Source organism: Antechinus flavipes, chromosome 4 (genome assembly GCF_016432865.1).
Source record: "Antechinus flavipes isolate AdamAnt ecotype Samford, QLD, Australia chromosome 4, AdamAnt_v2, whole genome shotgun sequence".
NCBI classification, from domain to species: domain Eukaryota; kingdom Metazoa; phylum Chordata; class Mammalia; order Dasyuromorphia; family Dasyuridae; genus Antechinus; species Antechinus flavipes.
Genome location: NC_067401.1, coordinates 96,090,223 through 96,112,861, shown reverse-complemented (window position 1 = coordinate 96,112,861; position 22,639 = coordinate 96,090,223). Strand labels below are relative to the sequence as shown.

General features: G+C 32.8%; 1 protein-coding gene across 12 annotated transcripts in view; it reads right to left on the bottom strand.

The window, feature by feature from the left end:
* ARID4B (AT-rich interaction domain 4B) overlaps positions 1-22,639 on the bottom strand; it is a 183,492-nt gene that overhangs the window by 42,218 nt on the left and 118,635 nt on the right. For 10 of the 12 annotated variants that reach the window (XM_051993562.1, XM_051993563.1, XM_051993564.1 and 7 more), the window contains exons 12-17: positions 16,877-16,945; positions 10,215-10,309; positions 9,531-9,628; positions 8,092-8,332; positions 7,077-7,252; positions 2,878-3,141 (exon numbers count right to left, since the gene is read on the bottom strand). In XM_051993562.1, coding sequence (XP_051849522.1) covers positions 2,878-3,141; positions 7,077-7,252; positions 8,092-8,332; positions 9,531-9,628; positions 10,215-10,309; positions 16,877-16,945 — 943 coding nt within the window. The remainder of the gene's footprint in view (positions 1-2,877; positions 3,142-7,076; positions 7,253-8,091; positions 8,333-9,530; positions 9,629-10,214; positions 10,310-16,876; positions 16,946-22,639) is intronic. The other 2 variants (XM_051993565.1, XM_051993566.1) reach the window with 1 other exon arrangement.

The window sequence follows — 22,639 nt, the reverse complement described above, 5'->3', positions numbered from 1 at the left end:
CAAATTAAAATGATAGCAACAGATAGCAGTGTTAAAGTTACTTTCTAGAAATTAGAAAAAAAAACATCCAATTAACTTGGAAATATATAATTATATAACCACAAAAACCACAATCAATTAAAAAAAATCCAACCTTACACTAATCAATCTATGATTTTTATAGTCAGATTAGAAAACTACAATTTTTAGGTATGACAGAATCTCACATGTACATGAAATCTCATTCCGTAATCTATAATTAATATTTCCTTGTTCAAGTTAACAATGCAATACCTTCAGTGAAACTCAGTATTCCGAGGAAAAGAGATCCATAATTTCTTATTTTACAATGTTCATACTTCAAATAGCTGCTATCAAAAAAGACTTTAACCACCTACTTGTACCTTCACAGAAGAGATCCATATTTCTGATTTTCATCTCTTTCTATATATATTATAAACACTATCCTAAGGCCCCCAAAATAGGGTAAGAAATTAAAAAATGGCTGGAGAGCTAATGAGATTTGTTACAGTCATCACTAGATATGATTAGGAAAAGGAGTGGCAAAAATCACAAAATGATAACCTGTTTCATTTTATATTCTAGTTACTATTGCATAGAAGCAAATGATTTTTTCCCCCAAACATATATGATCAAAACCTATTTTGTTGAATCCTGAAAGGTTTCTATATGATGTTGAAAAAGCCATCTACCCAATGTTATATTTTATTTTTCAATAAAAACCATGATTTAAAAAAAAAAGCCTATTAAAAATGTCCTATCATCTTCTCAGTGATGAATTACAATAAGAGACTATCTTGTTGAATTTTGTCCGAACTTAAAATCTTAAAAATACTCCAACCTTCTTCTCCATATAAAGGAATAAACTGTACATTTATTCCCATTAACTTAGCATATTCCAAATCACATTTGAGAAGAACAAAATTTCTAAGCTGAAAAATTATTATATTAACCTTTTAACTGCTATTCAAAACTCTAAATATTATGATTCATTAGTTAATGAATCAATATTTATATAGTGAATATTACAAATTATACCATGTAAAGGTTAGAGAGCCCTTTAAATCCTCTTATCTTCTTCACTAAATTAAGGACCAAGATACAGGGGAGACACAATTTTTTATTGTAATTTAACCATTAGTGAAAATTTAGGATGGAAGTTGAGAAGAGAAAGAGTGAAATGCTTCAGAATTGACATGAGTGATTAGATAATATCTACCTATGGCTATCTTGTATATGATATTTAGCAATTTTTATTTCTGGTAGTTCAATTTAATCTTCCTGGTTAAACCCAGTATTTTATGGTTGGCATGATAGCGAAGCTAGTTATAGTTAATTGTCTTTATAAAGTCCACTGTTTAAAATGATTAATTATTAAAAATTGGTTAACATATTGTTACAACATCTATCTTTTAGCTCTCAAGGAAGACTTTCAGAAACCAGCCTTTCATTTCTGTCTGAAAGACAGAATGCTGTCTTTCAATTTAGACAGCATTAGGACAAATAATGTCTAAATATCTGATTTATATACAGTGTTGGACCGAGAAACTATTATTTCAATATCATCTGAAACATCCTATGATTCTGTACAACTAATGCCATTCTGTTAAATCTGTGAATTGACGTAGGCACTTTAAATTCCGGAAATCTTCTTAGTTTGGAATGAGCAGAATGAATCCCAGACAATATTCTTGAGGTTTTCCTTAGCACTGGAGTTGCTATGGTATCCCAAGCATCAGGATGGATTGAAATTATAGTTTTCACAGAAAGAAAACAGTAAGTGGATTAGGGAGTGCCTCCAATCCTTTCCACTTCTGGAACATGACTGCAAAAACCTGCTTTTAAGAAGTCGAGAATTTTAGATGAGGTCTTCCTGACAACACTGCCATTAGCCAGAACCATACTCTACAAGGAAGTTAAAGAATGACAATTCTCTTTGAAGTACCTTAGAAAGGTATTCCTAACAATTTCTATCTTTATTACTAAGATGACAATATTTATGTTACTGGCTATATTTATGTTCCAAATACAATAATGAACATTCCAAGAGGAGTCCATTGGTTAAGCAGACAACTAAAGTGTCAGATCCCAAAATCTACTATGTCTATGTAAGTTTCATAAAGGTTGTATTTGGAAAAAGGTTGGCTACATGAGCCCAAGAGACTACTGGTTCAAGAAAAGAATTGTAGCATAAACCAAGACTGAACTTCCTGGGTCAGTGGCAGCTGAAAAGTGCCATCCAACTATTTCTTTGAGTAGAGTTGAATTCTTTCAGTTATGATGTTTGCCAGTGTAGGAGATGGTCCAAAGAAACTTCTGTTGCTGCTGAAATGAAGTTATAATGCAAGGCCTGTTGATGAGGAGATAACTGGAGAACAAGGGCCTTCTTGAAGAAGGTAAAGTTTTCAGAATCTCATCCCTGACTACTGAACAAATGAAATAAAGATGACTTAAGAAGATTACGAAGAAGATAATGCAGCAATGCAGTTGAATATGCAAAAAAAGCAGATGACCTGATAACTGGCTTGGAGATATTGAGAAGTTCAAAAGTCTTTACCTTTTCAAAATTATTATCTTCTATCACTGCACCAATAATGTTGCTTTTCTTAAGTTACAGATGTTACCATAAAAATTGTCAAGACTTAATTATTTTTCTTTACGCTATAATCTAAGGTGGAGTATTAAAAACATTAAGAACTCTATAGAAAGTCACTAAATGTGGAATTACATGCTAAAAATCTAAATATTTTTGATATGGTACAATGACCTTAATAGAATATTAACAAGTCTGTAATTCAACAATCAATTCGTTTTTAAAATAGAAAAGTATTTTAGAAGTATTTTTAGGTAGTAATCACTAGCTAAAACTCAAGTTACCTCACATTCCATCCGCAGTAATGCACCAAGTAAAGGACCTCTCCACCTTCGACATCAGAATCTTTAATACTAGCTTCATACATTTTCTGATTTTTCCCTCGTCCATACCGCACTTGAACTTTCATGCCTGGTGGATAGCATTCAAACTCCTCTTGCTCATTGTTGTCATCGTCGTCATCTTCTTCTTCCTCCTCCTCCTCCTCCTCCTCCTCCTCCTCTTCTGCTTCTTCCTCATCTTCATCTTCCTCCTTATTCGTTTCATCTCTTGAAAGGTTTAAAAAATTGCAGAGTTAATAAAAGACACTTGATAAGTTTTTCAGTTCCAACCCACATATACTGATAAATATTGTGGATGCGATTGTTCCTGGGAACAGCGGGTTCCAAGTGCATGAATTTTCTGATTTTCAAATTAATATTATCACTAAAAATGGTAGCGAGAAGCTTTGACAGAAAGTGAAGAGGCAAAAATGGCTTCTTTTAAAGAAATTTCCATCAACAGCTAGAAGAACTGAAGTGGTGGTGTATACAAAGGAACTAGTGAGGTTGACTGTAACAAATTTTATCTTTTTCAAATGTTTACATATTTTGTTTAACATTCATTAGACTCCACAGTCATTTTTTTAATTAAATATTTCCCTTTCTCACTTAGATATTTCTTGGTTTAGGATAAAGCAAACCCATAATCAAAGCTTTCACTGACAGTTAAATCTTCTAAGATCTTTTAACCTTAAAACTTCTGCTTTGGTTGTAGTCAAATATGTTAACTAACAATGTATCATTTGATCTTATACAAGCAAACAACTACTAATTTCACTAATTCCTCTATGTGCTGTCTTACATTTAATTTCTAGTTTATGCCGTCTTTGATGTAAATTACGCTTTTATAGAATCTACCAAACTTAAAATTCCAACAAAACACATACATTGAAGATTAATTCCAAAAGTCACTCCTCAAAAATGAAACAGCTATATACAAAGATAAAATCAGTTTGAATATTTTCAGCAATGTACTGTTTTTTAAAAAATATTCCTAGCTTTTGCAGAAAAATCTCTACAAATCACCACATAAAAAACATATAGAAAATATCTACATTAGCACAAAATATCACTACTATACTTATTTCAGTATTAACAGGAAGTAAATTCAAAATGAATCTAAAACTACACTAAATGCTTCATTTTTTAGTCTTCTTTATAGCAATACTACACATAAAACAACTCATTTCTCTCAAAGAGAAACACTTTCAAAAGACAAATAAAAACCTAAATAGGAAAATCAACACTACACCTTAAATTACTTCCAGACATCCTTACAGATACTGTGAATAAAATATTCTTCTGACAAACACTACTCTAGAGATAATTTCAATCTTATTGCACTATAGATAATACTTAACAATTAATCTATGGCTGTGTACATCATGCACCATGTATGGAACACAGAGATATGAACAAAATTGATAGAATTTTTTTTGGTTCCTTTCCATTTCCATCCATTTTCTAAAGAAATTCTTAAATCAACAGAATTTATCAGTCTTAGTAATTCAATATTCACAAAGCACCATTCTCGATTCTGTTATAAAATACAGCCTAAGTTTCACAGCTATTTTTTTCTTTCACAAAGTCATTCACCAAATACTATGTAAATCATAAAACAACAACAACGGCAGCAAATTTTGAGTTTTTTCTCTCTTTTTAAATTAAAAAAGTATCGAAGGCCTTCCAGTGACAGTATATTCTGGTGGTTTTTATAACAAAAAATTATGTCCTATTTCACACATTAGGATTAGGATACTCAATGACATTTCTTAATGTAAAAAGTTAAAATCAGAAAAAGTATGACTTCCATGAATACTAGCTAAAATACAAAAGTGTGCTTTAGAGTACACTTTGTTACTATACATAGAAAACTCAGTGAAATCATATAAAGTCCTAAGTACAAAACAGATTTTTTTTTCCATTTATTATCATTCGAAGTGAAATACAAACCATTTTGCACACTGTCCACCATTTGATTGGGAAATCAAAACATAGGAAGGAGTACTTACTTGAAGTGGCTAAAATACTCAAGAAAATGGCAGCAGAAACAGTGGTGGGGAAGCACAATAATTACTGACTTAAGATCACATACACGGAGAACAAAATAACAATCCTAAGATTTCTTGTATTGTTGAAACCATTTGATTGGAATGCTAAGATTATACAGCTGTACTTCACTGATGACAAAGTATATATTCTGGTACAAAAACAAGTTTAATCTTTGAGCAACAAATACCCTATTACTAGATCTCAGCACCATTAGATTAAAAAAGGAGGGTATATAGTGCTAAGTCCAAATTCTTAACAAAAACAGCAGACAAATTAGATCTTACATACCACTGAGCATACTTGAGGTATTCCACAAATGTTAACATGAATAATAACAACAATAAAACAAAAACCATAATGGTGTTTAGGAAGCAGACTGGGAAAAACTCTTACTGGTTGTGAAACAACTATTAATATTCTATATTAGTCAAGCAGGTCAATCAAAATGAAACATGAGATCCATTTAACGTCAGATAGAGATACAGACCGAATGAATTTCATTCAAATAACACATGGAAGTGAACGAAAAGCAAACATGACAATTAAATTATTGGAAACCAGCCAAGTCTATGAATTCACTGCTATATCCAACAATGCAGTGGGAAAAATCAAAAGCTAGAGAAATAAGTTGAAAAAAGACCAGATGCCCCAAAAGACAATGTTTTCAAATATAAAATGAATTGCAATAAGTTAAAGTAACACATACATATATGTGATATATGTTAATACATACATATATTGAGTAACACTGACCTATATTGAGATACATTTCAATGTCATTTGATATAATATATATGTATATGCATATTCATTTCAGTTTACTTTCTTTTAAAGTGCCACATTTTGGGTCAAGAGAAACACAAAATATTCCAATAGATCTCTCCCAAATCTGAACCCAAACTCTTAATGTTTTTCACTTCTTAGAGAAAGAAAACAGAAAACTAGAGTTAGTAGCCAATTCCATAGGCAACAAAAGTTTAGAGAGAGAAAAAAAACCTAAACTAAACTAAAACTAAATAATGCTTTAAATTTCGGTTTTTAGGTAACTTATCAGTAATATTTGTTAATATAAAATTAGTGAATTAATTCCTTATATTATATATTTCTACAATATATTATTTATAAACGATGTGCAATCATTTTAAAACTTTATAATTAGCTTTCTTTAAAAGTAAGAAAATGAAATCAGCAACATATTTAGTTTTAGGGTAAAACAGCAAGAACAGATATTGGAAAGCAAGAATAAGAAGAAACTGAAATGGCTACAGGGACAAAAATCCATGAAATATTTTTTTAAGGAAATCCTAAATACGTGTAAGTCTCAATAGAAAACTTCAATTACATTCTTTTTCTGCTACTTTATCCCATTTCCCTCATCTTGTTTCCTTTCATGTTTGCTCTTTGGCTCAGTCTCTCATGTAGAGAGGTTAGAACTGAGATCTTAGAAGACAGAAGAGTCCAAGGCACACAGTTTGGACACTTTGCATGCAAAACACTGACTTGGAAGCCTTTACATACTAACAGGGATTCCTAGATTATGCTAAAAAACAAAAACAAAAACAAAAACCCACCATCTTTTGGAATAGACATTATTGCTCATTATCTCATCAGTATTTTAATAAAGAATTAGGATTTTATATCTTCATTGTTGGATTATGGTTTCAGAATTCAAGATATCTAATTCCTCTCATTAATTTTAATCCAATAAATAAAAATTTGGGCCACAACACATAATCTACAGACATCTAGTTTCCAATAAACAATGGGATCGTATCTATCACTATCTAGCAAGATGTAGTCAATAAACACATTAAACAGTAAGAAACAATTTCATCTTTGTAAAGTTTCTCTATTTCTGAGCCAAGAACAAGAGAAATAAATCAGAACATTTCCTATTTCCTTGCCATACAATGACATTTGGAGATGTAGACCATGCAAAATTTCTAACAATATGAATCCAAATCAGGCAATCATTCTGTACTTGCTCTTATTTCTCTCTTTTGGACAAACTAAAATACATTAACAACTTGGAAAAATGAATCCAACCATTTATTTACATAAAACTAACTTAGCTTTTCAAAATTATGTTTTACCAAAAACAAATGTCTTACCCAGATTTTGCTTTTTCGTCTTCTGCCTCTACCTTTGTGTTGAGCATTTCATCTACCTTAATTGTCTCATCTTCTTTAACTTCTAGATTTTCATTCTCTTCTGTTTTTTTATTGTTAAGTTCTTTCTCCTGATCAGACTGTGTATGTGTAGGTTCTGACATATTCTTTTTATTACCCTAGGAAAATATTAGAGAGACTAAGCCAAAGTTTAAAAAACTAACATATATATATATATATATATATATTTATATCCATGGTCTCTGAGAATAAGCCCAGAAGAATATATATTCCTTATGAGAAGGGAATAGTGGTCCTATTTATCTACATAATCTTAGAGCAAAGCTCATAGTAGGGGGTTAATAAATGCTTACTCAATTGGAATTAATCTATAATTGCTATAACCTATAATTGCTAGCAACATCAAATCTTTTAGTATTATTTAATTTATTACTTAACTTCATAAATACAAAAAAAAAAAGTTGTGAAAATAAAGCCAAGGAAAGAAGTGAGTTAGAAGGCAAATCATACCTTTATCAAAATGTCATATATGCATGGCCTGCATCTTTTGCCAAGAAAGGCAATTCTGGGTAAATACAGCATGTAGGCTTTTTGTCTACATTTTTATTGGGAAAATTGTTACATAGCAGTATATAGACATACTATGGATGTTTAAACAACATTTAAATTATCCATTAAAAATATTTTAATAGAGTTTGACATGAGTTCTTATTCTATTAACATACCAAGAAGTTATTACTTTAAAAATAAAAAGATAAAATTCTGAAACTCAAAAAAACTTCAAAGCAAACTAGGCAAAAATAATTAACTATAACTTTTTGTGACACAAATAAAACATAGCTAAAATACATAAAATTAAAGAGCATATTGGTGAGAAAGCATCAAATCATGACTAATGGAAGGTCTATTTTGTACTATAGAAATTTTCTAAGTTTAATTAAGGATTATAATTCAAAGAATCTATTAACAAGTACAGCACAGATAGAATCTAGTTTACCAGACAAGGTTTGATATTTTCTTTTCTTTCAATTTCATCTTCAGCAGGTTTCTCTTCTTGTAATATAGTATCTCCCTCCTCTTTAATCTCTGCTTTTATCTCTGACTCAGGTTCTTCCTTGTTTTTTGTTTCTTTTGCATTTTCACATTCCTTACAAGGCTTGTTAACCATCTTCTCTGGCAATGCCATTTGAAATTCAATGTTGGCTGATCTACAATATTCTTCAAAGCCATATAAATATCTGTAAACAGTAAAACACATTATTTTTGATAAAAAGACTAAATAATCTCTTATTATGCAGATTCATATCATGAATACAGTGATATTAGATGGCTTATGAGAAGACATTCAACTCTCAATCTGGATTCTTAAACTGGTGAAAACTGGATATAAAAATATGTCCACTCATTTAATTCTTAAAGCACAAAAGCACACCTTTTAAGTGACACAATAGAGAGAGTGCTAATATGAGAGACAGCCAGGGAAAATGTAGTCAGGAGACAGAGGGCCTTGTGTGAGTTATGTGAAAGATAATAAAGTGAGGAAGGACTGGAAAGGTAGGAAGAAGTCATGCAATAAAAATAGTTAAAAGTCAAATGGAAGATTTTATATTTGAACTTGGAAGTAATTTAAAGCTAATGAATAAGTAAGAAGGGTAATATGGTTAAATCTGGGCTTCAAGAAAATTGTGATAGTTGAACAGAAGTAATACTGGAGTGGGAAAAGAGACTTGAGGCATGGACACCAACTAATAGTTTAGGAATGAAGTGACTAAGATGTTGTGAAGGTACAAAGGAAAAGACTGGACAATTCAGTGGATGCATGTGGTGAGAGCACATAGGGATAATATCTTAAACAAATTGAAAACCTTAGTGACTAGAAAGATAGCAGTGTTCTCAAATAATAATGTAGAAGTCTGGAAGATGGTGGGTTTAAAGGGAAAGAAGTGATGAGATCTAAGAAGCAGATCACATCTACTATATAGGTCTATTTAAATTTTGTATGATTTACTATTCCACCAAAAAACAATAAGGAGAAGTTTAGGTTGGTCACTTACTTCTTGGTCCCTATCTAGAGGATAAAGTACACCACCAGTGGATCAGCTTTCCAAGGAGATATGTTGAGGTAGGAGGAAGTAGGGTGAGAGTGAGGGAGTTTTTCCACTGGTACTTGCAAAGTTATTGCTATGGGTATTGCCTGGATACTGGCATGGTTATAACTGCCCTTATGAGCCTACATCCAGCAGAAAGAGGAAGGTTGGAAGCTAATGCAGTACAGGAGAGAAATTGAGGGAACTGAGGAAATAAGAGTGGTTGTAGTGGAGGCAAAGCCCACAATACACTTCCTCTTCTATTTTCCTACTCTCTGATAAGCTGATCACATTTCCATGAGATCGAGACAAAATCCCCTTTTGGAAGACCACTGCTTTTAACACTTACTTTTTGTAAGCACATTTAACATTGTATCCTGCAGCTGAATTTAAAACAGGAATTCCAAGATCTTGATAGACTTGCTTCCATACAGCTCCACTTTCAATCTATAATGAAAATATAAAATAAAAACTTGCATCAATGAATTAGAAAAGCACAAATTTTAAAAGACCGCTAAATTTTTCCACAAAAGAAATAAAATTAAGAATTGGAAGTGATTTTCAAAAAAAAAATTCTTGATAAAACTCATTTCTAACTGAAAAGACAAAATTTTACTATTATTATCTACTAGAAATTACCATTCAAGTAGGATGTTTTAAATTTAAAAGAAAAAAATTAAATGTAAAAATTAATAAATTAAGCATTAAAATTTGTCATACTAAAAAAAATCAGATCTGCTCAATTAAACTCAGCAGACATACATTTAAACAAAATATTTAAAAGATATCAGTTCACTGATTTTCATATCAAACTGAAGGTAATTTCTAAGATTATGAAGTTTACTCAGAAACTTATGTTAGTAAATTTGAAAGACTGAATGAAAAAATAGTACAACCTTGAATTCTTAATAAAACCACAAATCTGGTACATAATAGTGATACTTTGAATGTAAAAAAGTAACCATTCTTCTTTTTTTCTTATTCATAACTTCTCAGTCCTTTAAGGTTTTGACATATTATTTTTAATACTTACATTATCAAATCCTCCAAGTTTGTGTACAAGTCTAAATAACTTAAAGAGATTCAAATTTCGGTATCCAAGTACAGGTCTTTTATTAATAGGTGTGCCTATTAGCAAAACAAAAATTATTTTAGAGACTTTTTTCAACCACAAAAATTAAAATTTTTGTGAAGTTGCAATTGTTAATAGAAAAAAATGAATAAACTATTTTCTAATGATACTCTAGAAGGTACACAGGCAATATATTAAATCAAATTAATATTCTTCCTGAATCAATGCACTTATCATTAATTAATTCTATTGCTACTTTAAACACTTTACATTAGTAAAAACTAGTTAAATTTCTAACACAGCCAAAAAAATTCAAATTTGAATCTGATTAAAAATAAAACTTCTGATACCATGCATTGCACATAAATGATACAATGTTCCTGATCAAAGTATTTCTGAGAAGACCAAGCAAAGAGTGCTAGAACTGGGAATCAAAGAGCTACTGGTCAAAACTTGCTTCTAATACTGGATAATCTTGGGCAAGTCATAATCTTAGTCTTATTTCTAAGTAAAATGAGGAAGCTAGAATAGATGACTTCTAAAATCTCTTTTATTTCAACTGATTCTATGACTCCTTAGATCCTACTGAGTACAAAACTTCAGAGAATATCTTATTTTTTACATGTAATACTGAAAAAATATCATAGGTGAGTCTGTACTGTACAAAGTCAGGTACAAAGAAAAAATTTTTAATAATAAAGTATGGAGAAATTACACAATATCTGTTTCAATTCACATTTCACTTTGTCATGTATGTTTCAAAAGAATTTTCAGGGATCTTTATTAATAGTTACTTATTTTCTCAGAGATCTGGTATCTGGAGGAAGAACAGAAGTAGGTAGAAATGAGTAGTGACAGAACAGCTGATGGGCAAGAATACAAAGAGTGGTGAAAAATAACTACATAAAACAGCAATCATTTCCTTTATCAAATTATCACACAAAAGTGTTTCACTTTTATGATTACATAAAATTCCTTTATTTGATCAAAACTTCCTACTTATCCAAACCACTTCCCAGGGATTACCAAGAGGAATTTGAGAGAAAACAACAACATAGAACTAAATTGGTTCACCAAGGATGGGGAAAGCCATTGATGGGAAGATTGACTGGGTAACTGAGAGATGGAGGGAATGAAGAACATGTTGAAGACAAAGAACCACCAGCTCCCCTCTTTCTATTGTCTTCTCAGATTAGTATGTGGCTAAACAGAGTTTAGCACAGTCCTTGCCACATATTAAAGCTTAACAAATGCTCTCTGACTTGAGCTATTTATCTACCCAAATCATTCCATTTCCCTATACCTCTTCCTAAAACCATTCTTCCTTCTCACTGTGAATTCCAGCCCTTCCATAACTCATATTAATAAAGTCACTAACATTTAAGACATCTCTAATCTCAGCTGTTCCTTTTACATCTTTCACTTTGATTCACTATCACATTTAGAAGAGAGACAATCTAAGGCTCTTACTATACCCACTTTTCCTATCCAATGAGCACAGGACCTCATTTAATACAAAACGAAATGGTGAAGGAAATGGCAAACCACTGCAATATCTTTGCCAATCTCAAATGGAGTCATGAAGAATTGGGCATGACTGAAAAAAAACAAAACAAGGGGACGTTTGCTGTGAGTGATTTCTGCATTTCAAAATATCTTTAATCTAGTCTGATGAAGAAATGAACCATTTCTCTTTGGAAAGCCAATTCTTTTAAAATATATTTTATTCCTTTAAAATATATATTTTAGTTAACTGATTTCAGTCTCCAATGAAGTAAATGTTTTCTCTCTGGAAGGCCAATCCCATTACATTTAAAAAATATTTTTATTGAACTTTGTTTTAAAATCACCAACTTTTCTCAATGTATCCCTCTAATCCGAGTGCCATTTATTAGGACAAAGAGAAAGAAGAAAAGCAGAATAAAAGTAAACAACATATCAAAAAAAAAAAAAAGTTTGACATTTATCGAGTATTCCACATCAATAATCCCCCACTTCCATTAACAATCAATAAAAATGTATTAAAGTGCATTATGTGCCAGGCACTGTGCTAAGCACTGGGAACACAAAAAAGAGGCAAAAGACAGTATTCTGCCCTCATGGAGCTTACAATCTAATGGAGGAGGCAATATTCAAACAAATATATGCAAAGCAAGCTATTTACAGGATAAAAAGGGGAAAAAAAACTTAGAGAAAACACTGTATAATACAGATTAGGGAAGGTTTCCAGTAGAAAGAGAGGTCAGAAGAGGGGAGGAGAGAAAGAGAAAGAGAGAGAGACAGACAGACAGACAGACACAGACTTCTAGGCATGGGAACCAACCAGAGAAAATGCCCAGAGCTGAGAGATGAAGTGTTGGCTTATTTAACAGGTTATTTAATGTGGATTGAAAAGTATGTGTCAGGGACTGATTACAAGAAGGCTAAAAAGGCGCAAAGGGGTTAGTTTATAAAGATTTTTAAAAATACCAAACGGATCATTTTATATTTGTTCCTGGAGAAAATAGGTTATTGGAATTTAACAGGTGTGAGAGAGTTGGAGCATTTACATGTTTTACATGTGCTTTAGGAAAATCATTTTACTAGTTAAAAGGAGAATGGATTGGGGAAAGATTTAAAGCAGGAAGATTCACCAGCAGGTTACTGCAGTAATTGAGGTGTGAAATAATAAGGGCTGCACTAGAGTTGTGGAAGTTTCAGAGGAGACAAGAGGGTGTTATTTTGAGAGATGTTGCAAAGGTGAAGTCAGCAGGCCTTGGTAACAACTTGGATACAAAGGCTGAAAGATTATGAGGAATCTAGAAAGATTCCTATGTTATGAGCCTGACGGACTGGGAGGTTGGTTCTGTCTTCTACATTTGTAAAGAAGATAAGAGATGAGAAGGGGCTTAGGAGGAAATACAAGTTCTGTTTTGGATATGTTAAGTTTAAGATATTTACTAGACATCTGTGGAGCAGCTGGTGGCTCACTGGATACAACTCTGCCCTTAGAGTGAAGAAAACCTGAGTTTAAATCCAGCTTCAGATACTTCCTAGCTGTGTGACTCTGATTGTCCTACAAAAGGATCTGCTGAAGAAAGAAAAGAGAATCTACTCAGTATCTTTGCCAAGAAAATCCCATGGACAACTATGATTTATGGGGTCCTACAGTCCATGAAGTCACAAGAATCAGACATGATTGACAACTGACCAATTACAAAAACTGGACATCTTGAGATGAAAATAAAAAAGCTGAAGATGCAAACTTGGTGGTCAGCAAAGAGATGGGGCAGATTTGACAATGATCAGAATATAAATAAATGATAATTAAATCCACGAGAACTAGGTATCACCAAATGAAATAATATATACAGAAAAGAGGGTTCAGATAGAACCCTATCTGATGCCTATAGTCAGAAGGTGTGACCTGGGTGAGGATCCAGCAAATGACTGGTCAGATAGGAGGAATGTGTCTTGAAAAATTAGAGAGAAGAGAATATCAAGTTGATGTTGATGGTTATAAACAGTGTCAAAAGCTGCAGAAAGATTAAGAATGAGGACTGAGAAAAGGCCGTTGGATTTGGTAACTAAGATTGTAATAATCTTGACGAGCAATTTCAGTAGAATGAATGATAAACTGAATTTTAAGAAATTAAGAGAATAGGAGAAAATCTCAAAGGCACCTGTTTTAGCTAGTCTTTTCAAGGAGTTTATCTATAAAGAGTAGAAGAGATACAAGATATTAGGAGAGGCGAAAGGATCAAGTGATAGTTTTTTCTGGATTAGAGAGACATGGGATATTTGTAGGCAGTAGAAAACAAGCCAACAGATGAAGGTGAGTTACTGAAAATAAGTGAAAGAGTAGAAATGACCAAAGGGGCAATCTGTTGGAGGACACAGGATACAATAAGGTCACTTGAACATTTATAAAGAAATGGGAGAGAAGAAGAGTGCATTCCCACATCTCTTCTTTAGGATCAAAGTCATTAAAATTTCATAGCATTCATTAATTTACTTCAAAATTTTTCCCAGAAGCCTGCCCTCATAATCATTGCCTCCTAGAAAATTTTTCATTTTCTTCTTATCAATTACTTCATTGCTACTGTCTGTTTAATACACCCCAGTCTGTCCTTCCATTGAATTCACCATCTCTTTAATTTATCTCCCTATATCTCTCATTTTCCAATCCTAATTCCCAGAAAACTATCTATTTTAATTACCTCCATTTTCTCCCTTTTTATTCCTCAATAACTAGCAATCTGGCTTCTGATCTCATCATTTAAACCAAACTGCTCTTTCCAACGTTACTATCCTCTTAATTGTCAAATCCAATAGTCTTTTCTCAAACCTCATCCTTCTTGATTTCTTCATGGCATTTTATATTATTGATGACCCCTTCTGGATATTCATTTCTTTGTGTATTTTTGTAACATTGTTCTCCTTACTTCTCTCCTGTTATTATGGGGCTGCTTCTTCATTCTGTGTCTTTTTTTGCCATATAATTATCTATATTCCACCAGCTAACTGTGAGTATCTACCAAGACTCTGTCCTGCCCCCATCTCTTCTCTCTATATGAACTTTTTGGGTGAACTCATCATATCTGGAAGTACAATCTCTTCATTTCCGACCTTCCTCTTTTAAACATAGCTCAAATAGCATTTTTGTATGAAACCACTTTTGATTCCCCTAATAGTGCCTTCCTTCCCAAACCACTTTTATATTTATATAAATAACTATTTTTTTCCCCATCACAATATAAGCTGCTTGTGAACTAGACTGTTTCATTCTTTACACCTGCCTCTCAGGAACATAGTAGGTACTTAATAAAGGCTTACTGATTAAGTGATATATCAAAACCTTATCTAGTTCCTGAGCTCTAATTCTGAAAAACTCTCTGGATATTCTCTACCATTCCATAGAGGCCTCTTTACCCTGCTGGTTCACTCCATTTCAATACTGCTCACAATGGCAGTACTCCTCACTCCTCTTCAACTCCTTCCTTTGATTGATGGGTTTCTCCCATAATCTTCATTTTGAGGTGAATCCAGAGGTTAGGGTTAACAACAATCTGGACTTTCTCTACTATGTTCCCCTCATAGCCTACTACCTACTACCTCTATTTTTCAACTTTGTTTTGTGCTATGTTCCTCCAATTCCTTAAAGGGAAAAGATTCTCTCCCTCTTTTTTCATCTTGCATTTTAATTTAAAGAGTTTAGAATCATCCTTGCACGTGGTAAAAGCCTAATGTTCGTCAACTTGTTGACCTGAATTGATTATCGGAAACTTTGAACTAAATATTCTATATGAATCTTGAATTCAATGTGTCTTAAAATTTTTTTTCCTATCAAATACATTATTTTCTTGTACTTATTACTGTAGAATATACTTTAAAAGAAAACATTCTTTAATTTATGTTTATAATCTTGGAATATTAATCTCTACATCTCAGCTGTTTACTTCTTTCCATTCATGTAGTCACCACCTTAGTCTAAGCTCTCATCACTTTTGACCTGCACTACAGTAATAGGCTCTTAATTGACCTCTCTACCTTAATTCACTGCCCTCCCCAATTCATTCTCCACAATTGTGATATTCCTAGAGCACAGTTTTGATCATGTTAGTCCCATGATCTAATAATACCCATAGTTATCTACTACTTCTAGGACCTAATACCAATTCTTCTGTTTGGCATTTAAAGCCCTTCAAACATATTTTCAACATAACTTCCAAGTCTTATTATGATTTACCTTCCTTCACATGCTCTATAATCAAGTTAATCTGATCTTCTTGCCATTCCTCAAACAAATAGTATTTCCATTTCCATTTTCCAAGACTTCTCACAGACTGTCCCTTAGACCTGCAATGCAATCCTACCTCAACATCACATCTTAATCCCAAGCCTACTTCAAAGATCAGTTCAAGTAGCATCTTCAATCAAAGGCCTTTCCTGATTCTACAGATGTTCATGCTTGCTTTCCCAAATTACCTTGTGTTTAACTTTAAAAAAAATTTTTTTTTGCATTTCATTATATATTTATATATTGTCTCCTCAAAGAGAATGCAAGGTTTTTGAAAACAGCATCTATTTCCTCTTTTGTTTTTGCAGCCTTCATAAGTTTTTTCCCCTAAAAACAATAAGAAAATGGGGCAAGAAGAAAAAGGACTGAAATCAGTATGGAGGCACTTTGATTTCAGTGGATGATCTGTGGCTCTACTGCTAAAAATTAATTTCTGAGGTGATTATGTCATGATTGTTCTATAATTCTGTATTATATCTGTTCTAGTTTGCATATTTTCCCCTTCCTCATCTGAGAGACAAAGAAGTTCTATATGGGGTTGGAATAAGGATCCATACATGAAAAGATATATAATATAGAAAATTCAAAGCATTTTAAAGTATAAAAAATGCCTCCATTCTAGTGATTCAAAATCAGAGCAGAAAAAAGCAAAAAGCAAACTTTTAGATAAGAAATGTACAAACAGAAATCTGGAAAACAGATCAATTTACAAAATAGTATAACTTTACATATCATAGTATGAATGCATTTTTAAAATTGATCAAAATCAACTTTTAATAACTAGTGATTTGATTATCTGAAAAAAAATTTAATTGGAGATTAATTGAAAGAAAACACACTTCACCTCTGTCTTCCATAAATTTGTAAAGCTGTTGAAGAAAGTTCTCTCGTTCCTCTGGAAAAGGTTCTATTTCTTCCTAATAAAAACCAAACAAGATAAAAAAAAAATCACAATTTGTCCAATTACATATTTAATTAATACAAGATGGTTTTATGATCCCTCCAAAACTGTATTATCACAAAGTGCTTAAAAGGGTGTTTTGCCATTAAAATATCAAGTCTTAATAAATACTAAGTTATTCAGAAGTCATAAATGCCACTTTCAAAATCTTTAGGTTTTAAGTTAGAATTTTCTCCGAAAAGTAATCCAATAAGTAAAATACCAAAAAGAAATTCCATAAAGGGAGGTAAAATTAGAAATCAATCCTTCAGAAACTCATGAACAAGTCTTTTTCCTATACCCATAATTCATTTACAAACTAACATTACAGTCCCAACACGACCTATTCTTAAACTGAAATAGGCAGTAACAATAACAACAAAAAAAATTTGTTTTCCATATTACAGAATTTTCCCCCAAGGTCAGCATAATTAGAGATATCTTTACACATAACCCCACAGTGCAGTTATTTAAACTTATGGAATCGAGTGGGGCCCAAACTTGGTTTAAAATTACCTGAAGACTCAAGAGTTAGGGAAATCTTCAGATAATAAATTTGTTTTCCATTACAAGGAAGGGCCTATTTTCTTGCTGTAGTGACCAAGGGTTGCAGCACTGGTAAGTGAGTCCCAGAAAAACCTACAGAGAGCAGGGTAGTTAATTTAGATATAATGGGGGCAACAGAAGACCCCATTTGTCCAGTGGCTTGCATTTTATAATGGGAAGGGGAAAGGAATAAAAGTGACAAGTGGAACTTTTACAGTTATCCTGTCTGTAATGTACTAAAATTCAATGGAGGGGATGTAAAACTATTTTCTTTGAAATGGAGGTACTAAGTTATAAATCACTAGCAGACCCAAGATATACCACCATTTTCAATTATAGAGAAAAATCATTAAATTAAATTAGTTATGGGCAACAGGGGTAGGCTTAGGAGAAAATACTTAGATAAACTGTATATCTAGATTCTTTTAAGGACAGCAGTAAATAACAAAAAATAACAACAATAAAAAAAGAATAATAGCAGAAGAACTATTTATTCATTAAAAAGGATAAAAAATAATAGCTGATCTTTATATGGCACTAATGTATTATATAATTTGAGGCTAATAACAACCATTATTATGTCTATTTAGCATTTGAGGAAACTGAGGCCCAGTGATGATAAGTGACTTGTTAATGGTCACACAAAGTCAAAAAAGCAGGATTCAAACCTATGTCTTCTATGCACTATCCACTACCTATCAACATGAAGAAAATAAAGAACACTACTCACACATTCAAAAGTCTACAAAATCAATTAATAAGTAGGGTCTTGAAGAGTCTGATAAATATACAAAGGGATTTCATGGATAAGTTCATATTTATAAAAGAAACAGACAAAAGATACAAGAAAGAACATATGCTCAGGAAAGAATGTAAAAGACTGATATGGAACTATAAAAAGCTAAAGTTAAAACTAAGCTTAAGTTTCTAAAAACATTAAGTACAATAGAAAAGGCTTTAAAAAAAAGAATGTCCAATGTAAAGAAAACAAAGAAAGAATATATTTACTCCTTGTGATAAATGGTAATGTTAACAGATAAAGAGAGGGGGAAATAATCATAGCTAGCATTTATATAGTGCTAACTATATGCCAGGCACTGTGGTAAGTGCTTTATAATTATTATCTTATTTAATCCTCACAACAATCCTGTATAGAACTTGGAAGAAGAAAATTAAACTATCCCTCTTACTCTGTTTATCTTCTCCTATAAGAATAATTTTCCATTAGAAAGAATATAAAAAAGTTCAGAGATATTTGAAGACCAAGATAGGCAATGACATAGGAAAGGATTCAACTGCTGAAGTTCAAATCTCTGGAGTACTAATCTCTAGTCTAATTCCCTGTGGGATATTGAAATAATCTGTAGATGAAATTATAGGAACACTGCTGATAATCTTTGTGTAACTATGGAGAATGAGAGAAGTACAAGAATACAGGAGACAGTCAGATATTATCCTGATCAAAAAAGAACAAGAAGTAGGATATGACAAATACAACATGCTGAGTTTACAACAAAATTCTAGATAATATTATAAAACAGATCTTTTATGAGCAATTAAGAGAGAACTAAGATAATAGTTCTTATTAGAACAAGTTATACAGAATTGATCTCATTTTCTATCTCTAGATAGAACATTAGGCCAGTAGAGAAAGGGACTGTCATAGGCACATTACCTCAATATTAGCAAGCCATCTGATAATTTCAATAATTTTACAGTTCAGGACAAGGTGGATTAATGAAATCTGAATGACAAAATGGATTAATGAAATCTGAATGACAACACAGTTAAGCATAATTATAGCTAGTAAATAAATATTCCCAAGAAAGTTGATTAATGAGTGAATACAGCTGTCACTAACAGTGAGACAAGGGTCTCTGTTCTTAGCCCTGTTCTCTTTAGCACTTTTAACAACAAATTGCAAGCTAGGAAAGAAATCACATTTATAAAATTGGCATATGACACAAAACTGAGAATATAATCTATGTCTATATCTATCTGCTCGATAGATTATTAGCTGAAAAGTACCCTAAAGATCATCTAATCTAAAGTACTCATTTAACAAAATGAAAGTGCTGTCTAGTTGGAATGATGAAAATTAAATTACAAAATGAATCACATTACAAAATGAAATTAGGGCAAAAACAAAAACCTGTTTATTAAATGTTTGAAAAATAATGATTTTCAGTTCTTTATGGAGAAATGTAGTTCCTGTAGCTTCATTTCAGAAACCAAGATACTGGAATATATTGTTGCTATTCAGTCATTTTAGTTCTGTTGGACTCTGTGACTACATTTGACATTTTCTTAACAAAGATACTGGAGTAGTTTGCTATTTCCTAATCCAGTTCATTTTTACGGATAAGAACTGAAACAAAACAGAATTAAGCAGAAATGTCCCAAAATCCTGGAATGGATCAATCCTGAGGCTGAACCCTTAGGTTTATTGATTAACGAATTCATACCCCGTTAAGCTCTTCCCTTTCCAATGCTTCTGAACCTTAGCTGTCAAGATTTAAACTCTGTTTTCTATCCCTCACTGACGTGCTCCATGGTTCCCAGCCACTTTCAATATCCTACTTAAAGGCCACCCATTCTACCATTGGTGTTTTTTTATAATATCTGTTCCATAAATAGCAAGCTTATTTTCTTCTTAAACCTTTTTCTTTTCTCTCTCCTATCCATCTTCTAATACTCACTGAGACTTGGTTTCCTTCCAATTACAAAGCTTCTCTGGCCACCCCCCACCCCCCAGCATTGGCTGCATTTTTACTCAAACTCTTCCACTTATTAACTGAGCTGGAGAAATTGGAATATATGTTTTTCTCAAAGGCCACTTTTAGTTTCTCTTCTACCACCATGACTCAGTAATCTTTTCTCCCTCTTTGAAGCTTATTCAGTCTCTATCTGCCACCCAATCAAGATTCTGCTTGCTATTATCTAACTGAACCTCAGGACATTTCTTTCCTCAAAAAATTCTGTTTTTTCTCTCCTCTCTAATTCCTGCCTTCATAGTAAGGAATTTCAAAATATATACTAATATTTTCTTTCAGTTTCTCAACTCATAACTTATTCCTCATGACTTAATCCTCTACGCCCCTGCACCTATACACATCAATGTTCATATCCCTGACCTTGTCATTACATTATGCACACTTTCACGAACTGTGAAATTGCCCTATCTAGTCATAATCCGTTGTCATACCACTTCTCTTTCTATCTTGAAATCCCAAATGCTTTTGTTGTCCTTGCATGATCTGCTTTCTTAGATCTTCACATTTGCAGAGCTAAACTTTCCTATCTTCCTTAGCTTTTGGTGAATCAGTTCAACTCTACCCTCGTCTGCTTCTCTCAGGTTCCTTGCTTCCTTATCCTACTGAAAATCTTCTTGCCAAGTCGCAGCCTTAAATTACAGTCACCATTTACTGTTTCAGTTCCTACTCACATCCTGCTAAATAAAGCTGAAGAAAACCACTTAGGGGAGGAGGGAGGGAAGGAAGTGTTGATTAAATCCATGATAAATTTATGTTATATAATCTCAACCGGGCCCTCCTTGTGGAAAGGCAATCCTTTTATATTTCCCTGATTCACCAATTTGCCACAATGACTCTCCCAAATCTTTTCATCCTTCTTCATCCCCTTCAAACATCCCATGTCTATACACTATCATACCATGTCTTATAATTTCATTGAAAAAACTGAGGTCACTCACCAAGAGTTAAATTTGCTTTTCTCCACTTCTCTTATTATTTTATGATTCAGATACCTCCTAACATAATTATCGCCTTCTTCCATCTCATGTGAAGAAGTGACCTTTCTCCATGCCAAGTTAAAACTTTCTATACACACAAGTGATTCAATTATACTCCAGCAGATTGTCCTATCAAACATATTGTCTATTTTCATTCTCTAGAGCTTGTATACTGATTGCTTTCCTGCTACTTACAAACACACTGATGTCTTCCCTATTCTCAAAAGAAATCTTCCATTGATTTTTCCCTCCTCAGTTTCCATGGCTAAAGTTATTAAAGCTATATAAAAAATCTGTGCTTTCACTTCCTTTCCTGACACTTTCTAAAAACTCTGCATTATGGCTTCAAACTTCATCATTCAATTGAAACTGCTGAAGGTTACCAATGATGTATTAATTACCTCATCTGATAGCCTTTTCTCAAACTTCATTCTTTTTAACCTCTCTTCCCTGACACTGTTAATCACTCCATTCTCCTAGGTTTTTCTGTGACACAATACTCTTCTTACTTTTTCTTACCTGTGTGACTGCTCTTCAGATTCCTTCACTAGCTGTAAAGGGCAGAACTCTGGAGAAGTATACTTGAAACAAGGTGTTAACTCAGTGGAATTAATATAATGATTCTCTAGTTTACATGTACTTAGTACTTAATATAGTTAATAAGATTGACATCTATTCTACAAGATCGACACCTATGATGATGTACTTATTATAGAGTATATAATAGCCAACAAGAACTGGGAGAGAGACATTCCATCTCCCACCATTGTGGTGGCGGGCCTGTCCTCCTGCATTTCCTCTACTGAAACCAAAACGCATTCCAGAGGAGGGCCTCCAGAAAGCTAGCCTGGCCCCAGGCAAAGAAGACAGACTGTGAAGAAGATAATAACAACTTTGGACTTTATTCCTGACCATTCTTGTGGTGATTATTCTGCTGAAAACAAGACTGGTCTGGAGACCTCCAGAAAGCTTAGCAGAACACTACAACTAGTAACTAACTAAAGTGGAAGCTCCCCAAAGCTCTTTTCCCTAGAAGCTTTTTTTGCTCCATGATCTTATTTGCTCCAATGAATTCAATCATCATTATTATGCTAATGATGCTGGGACTTATTTATCTAATCCCAGTATCTAATCTAAAATCTCAACCTGCCCACTAGACATTTCAGCCTGGATATGGTATAGATACCTTAAATTCAACATATCCAAAACAAAACTCACTCTCTTTCCCACAAACCCTCCCCTCTTTTGAATTTCCCTTTTTCTTTGAGATTAATACCATCGTTCCAGTCACTCAGGGTTACAACTTGGGTTTTATTCTTAATTCTTCACTTTCTCTCACCATCATGTATTCTATCCACTTCCAAGTACTG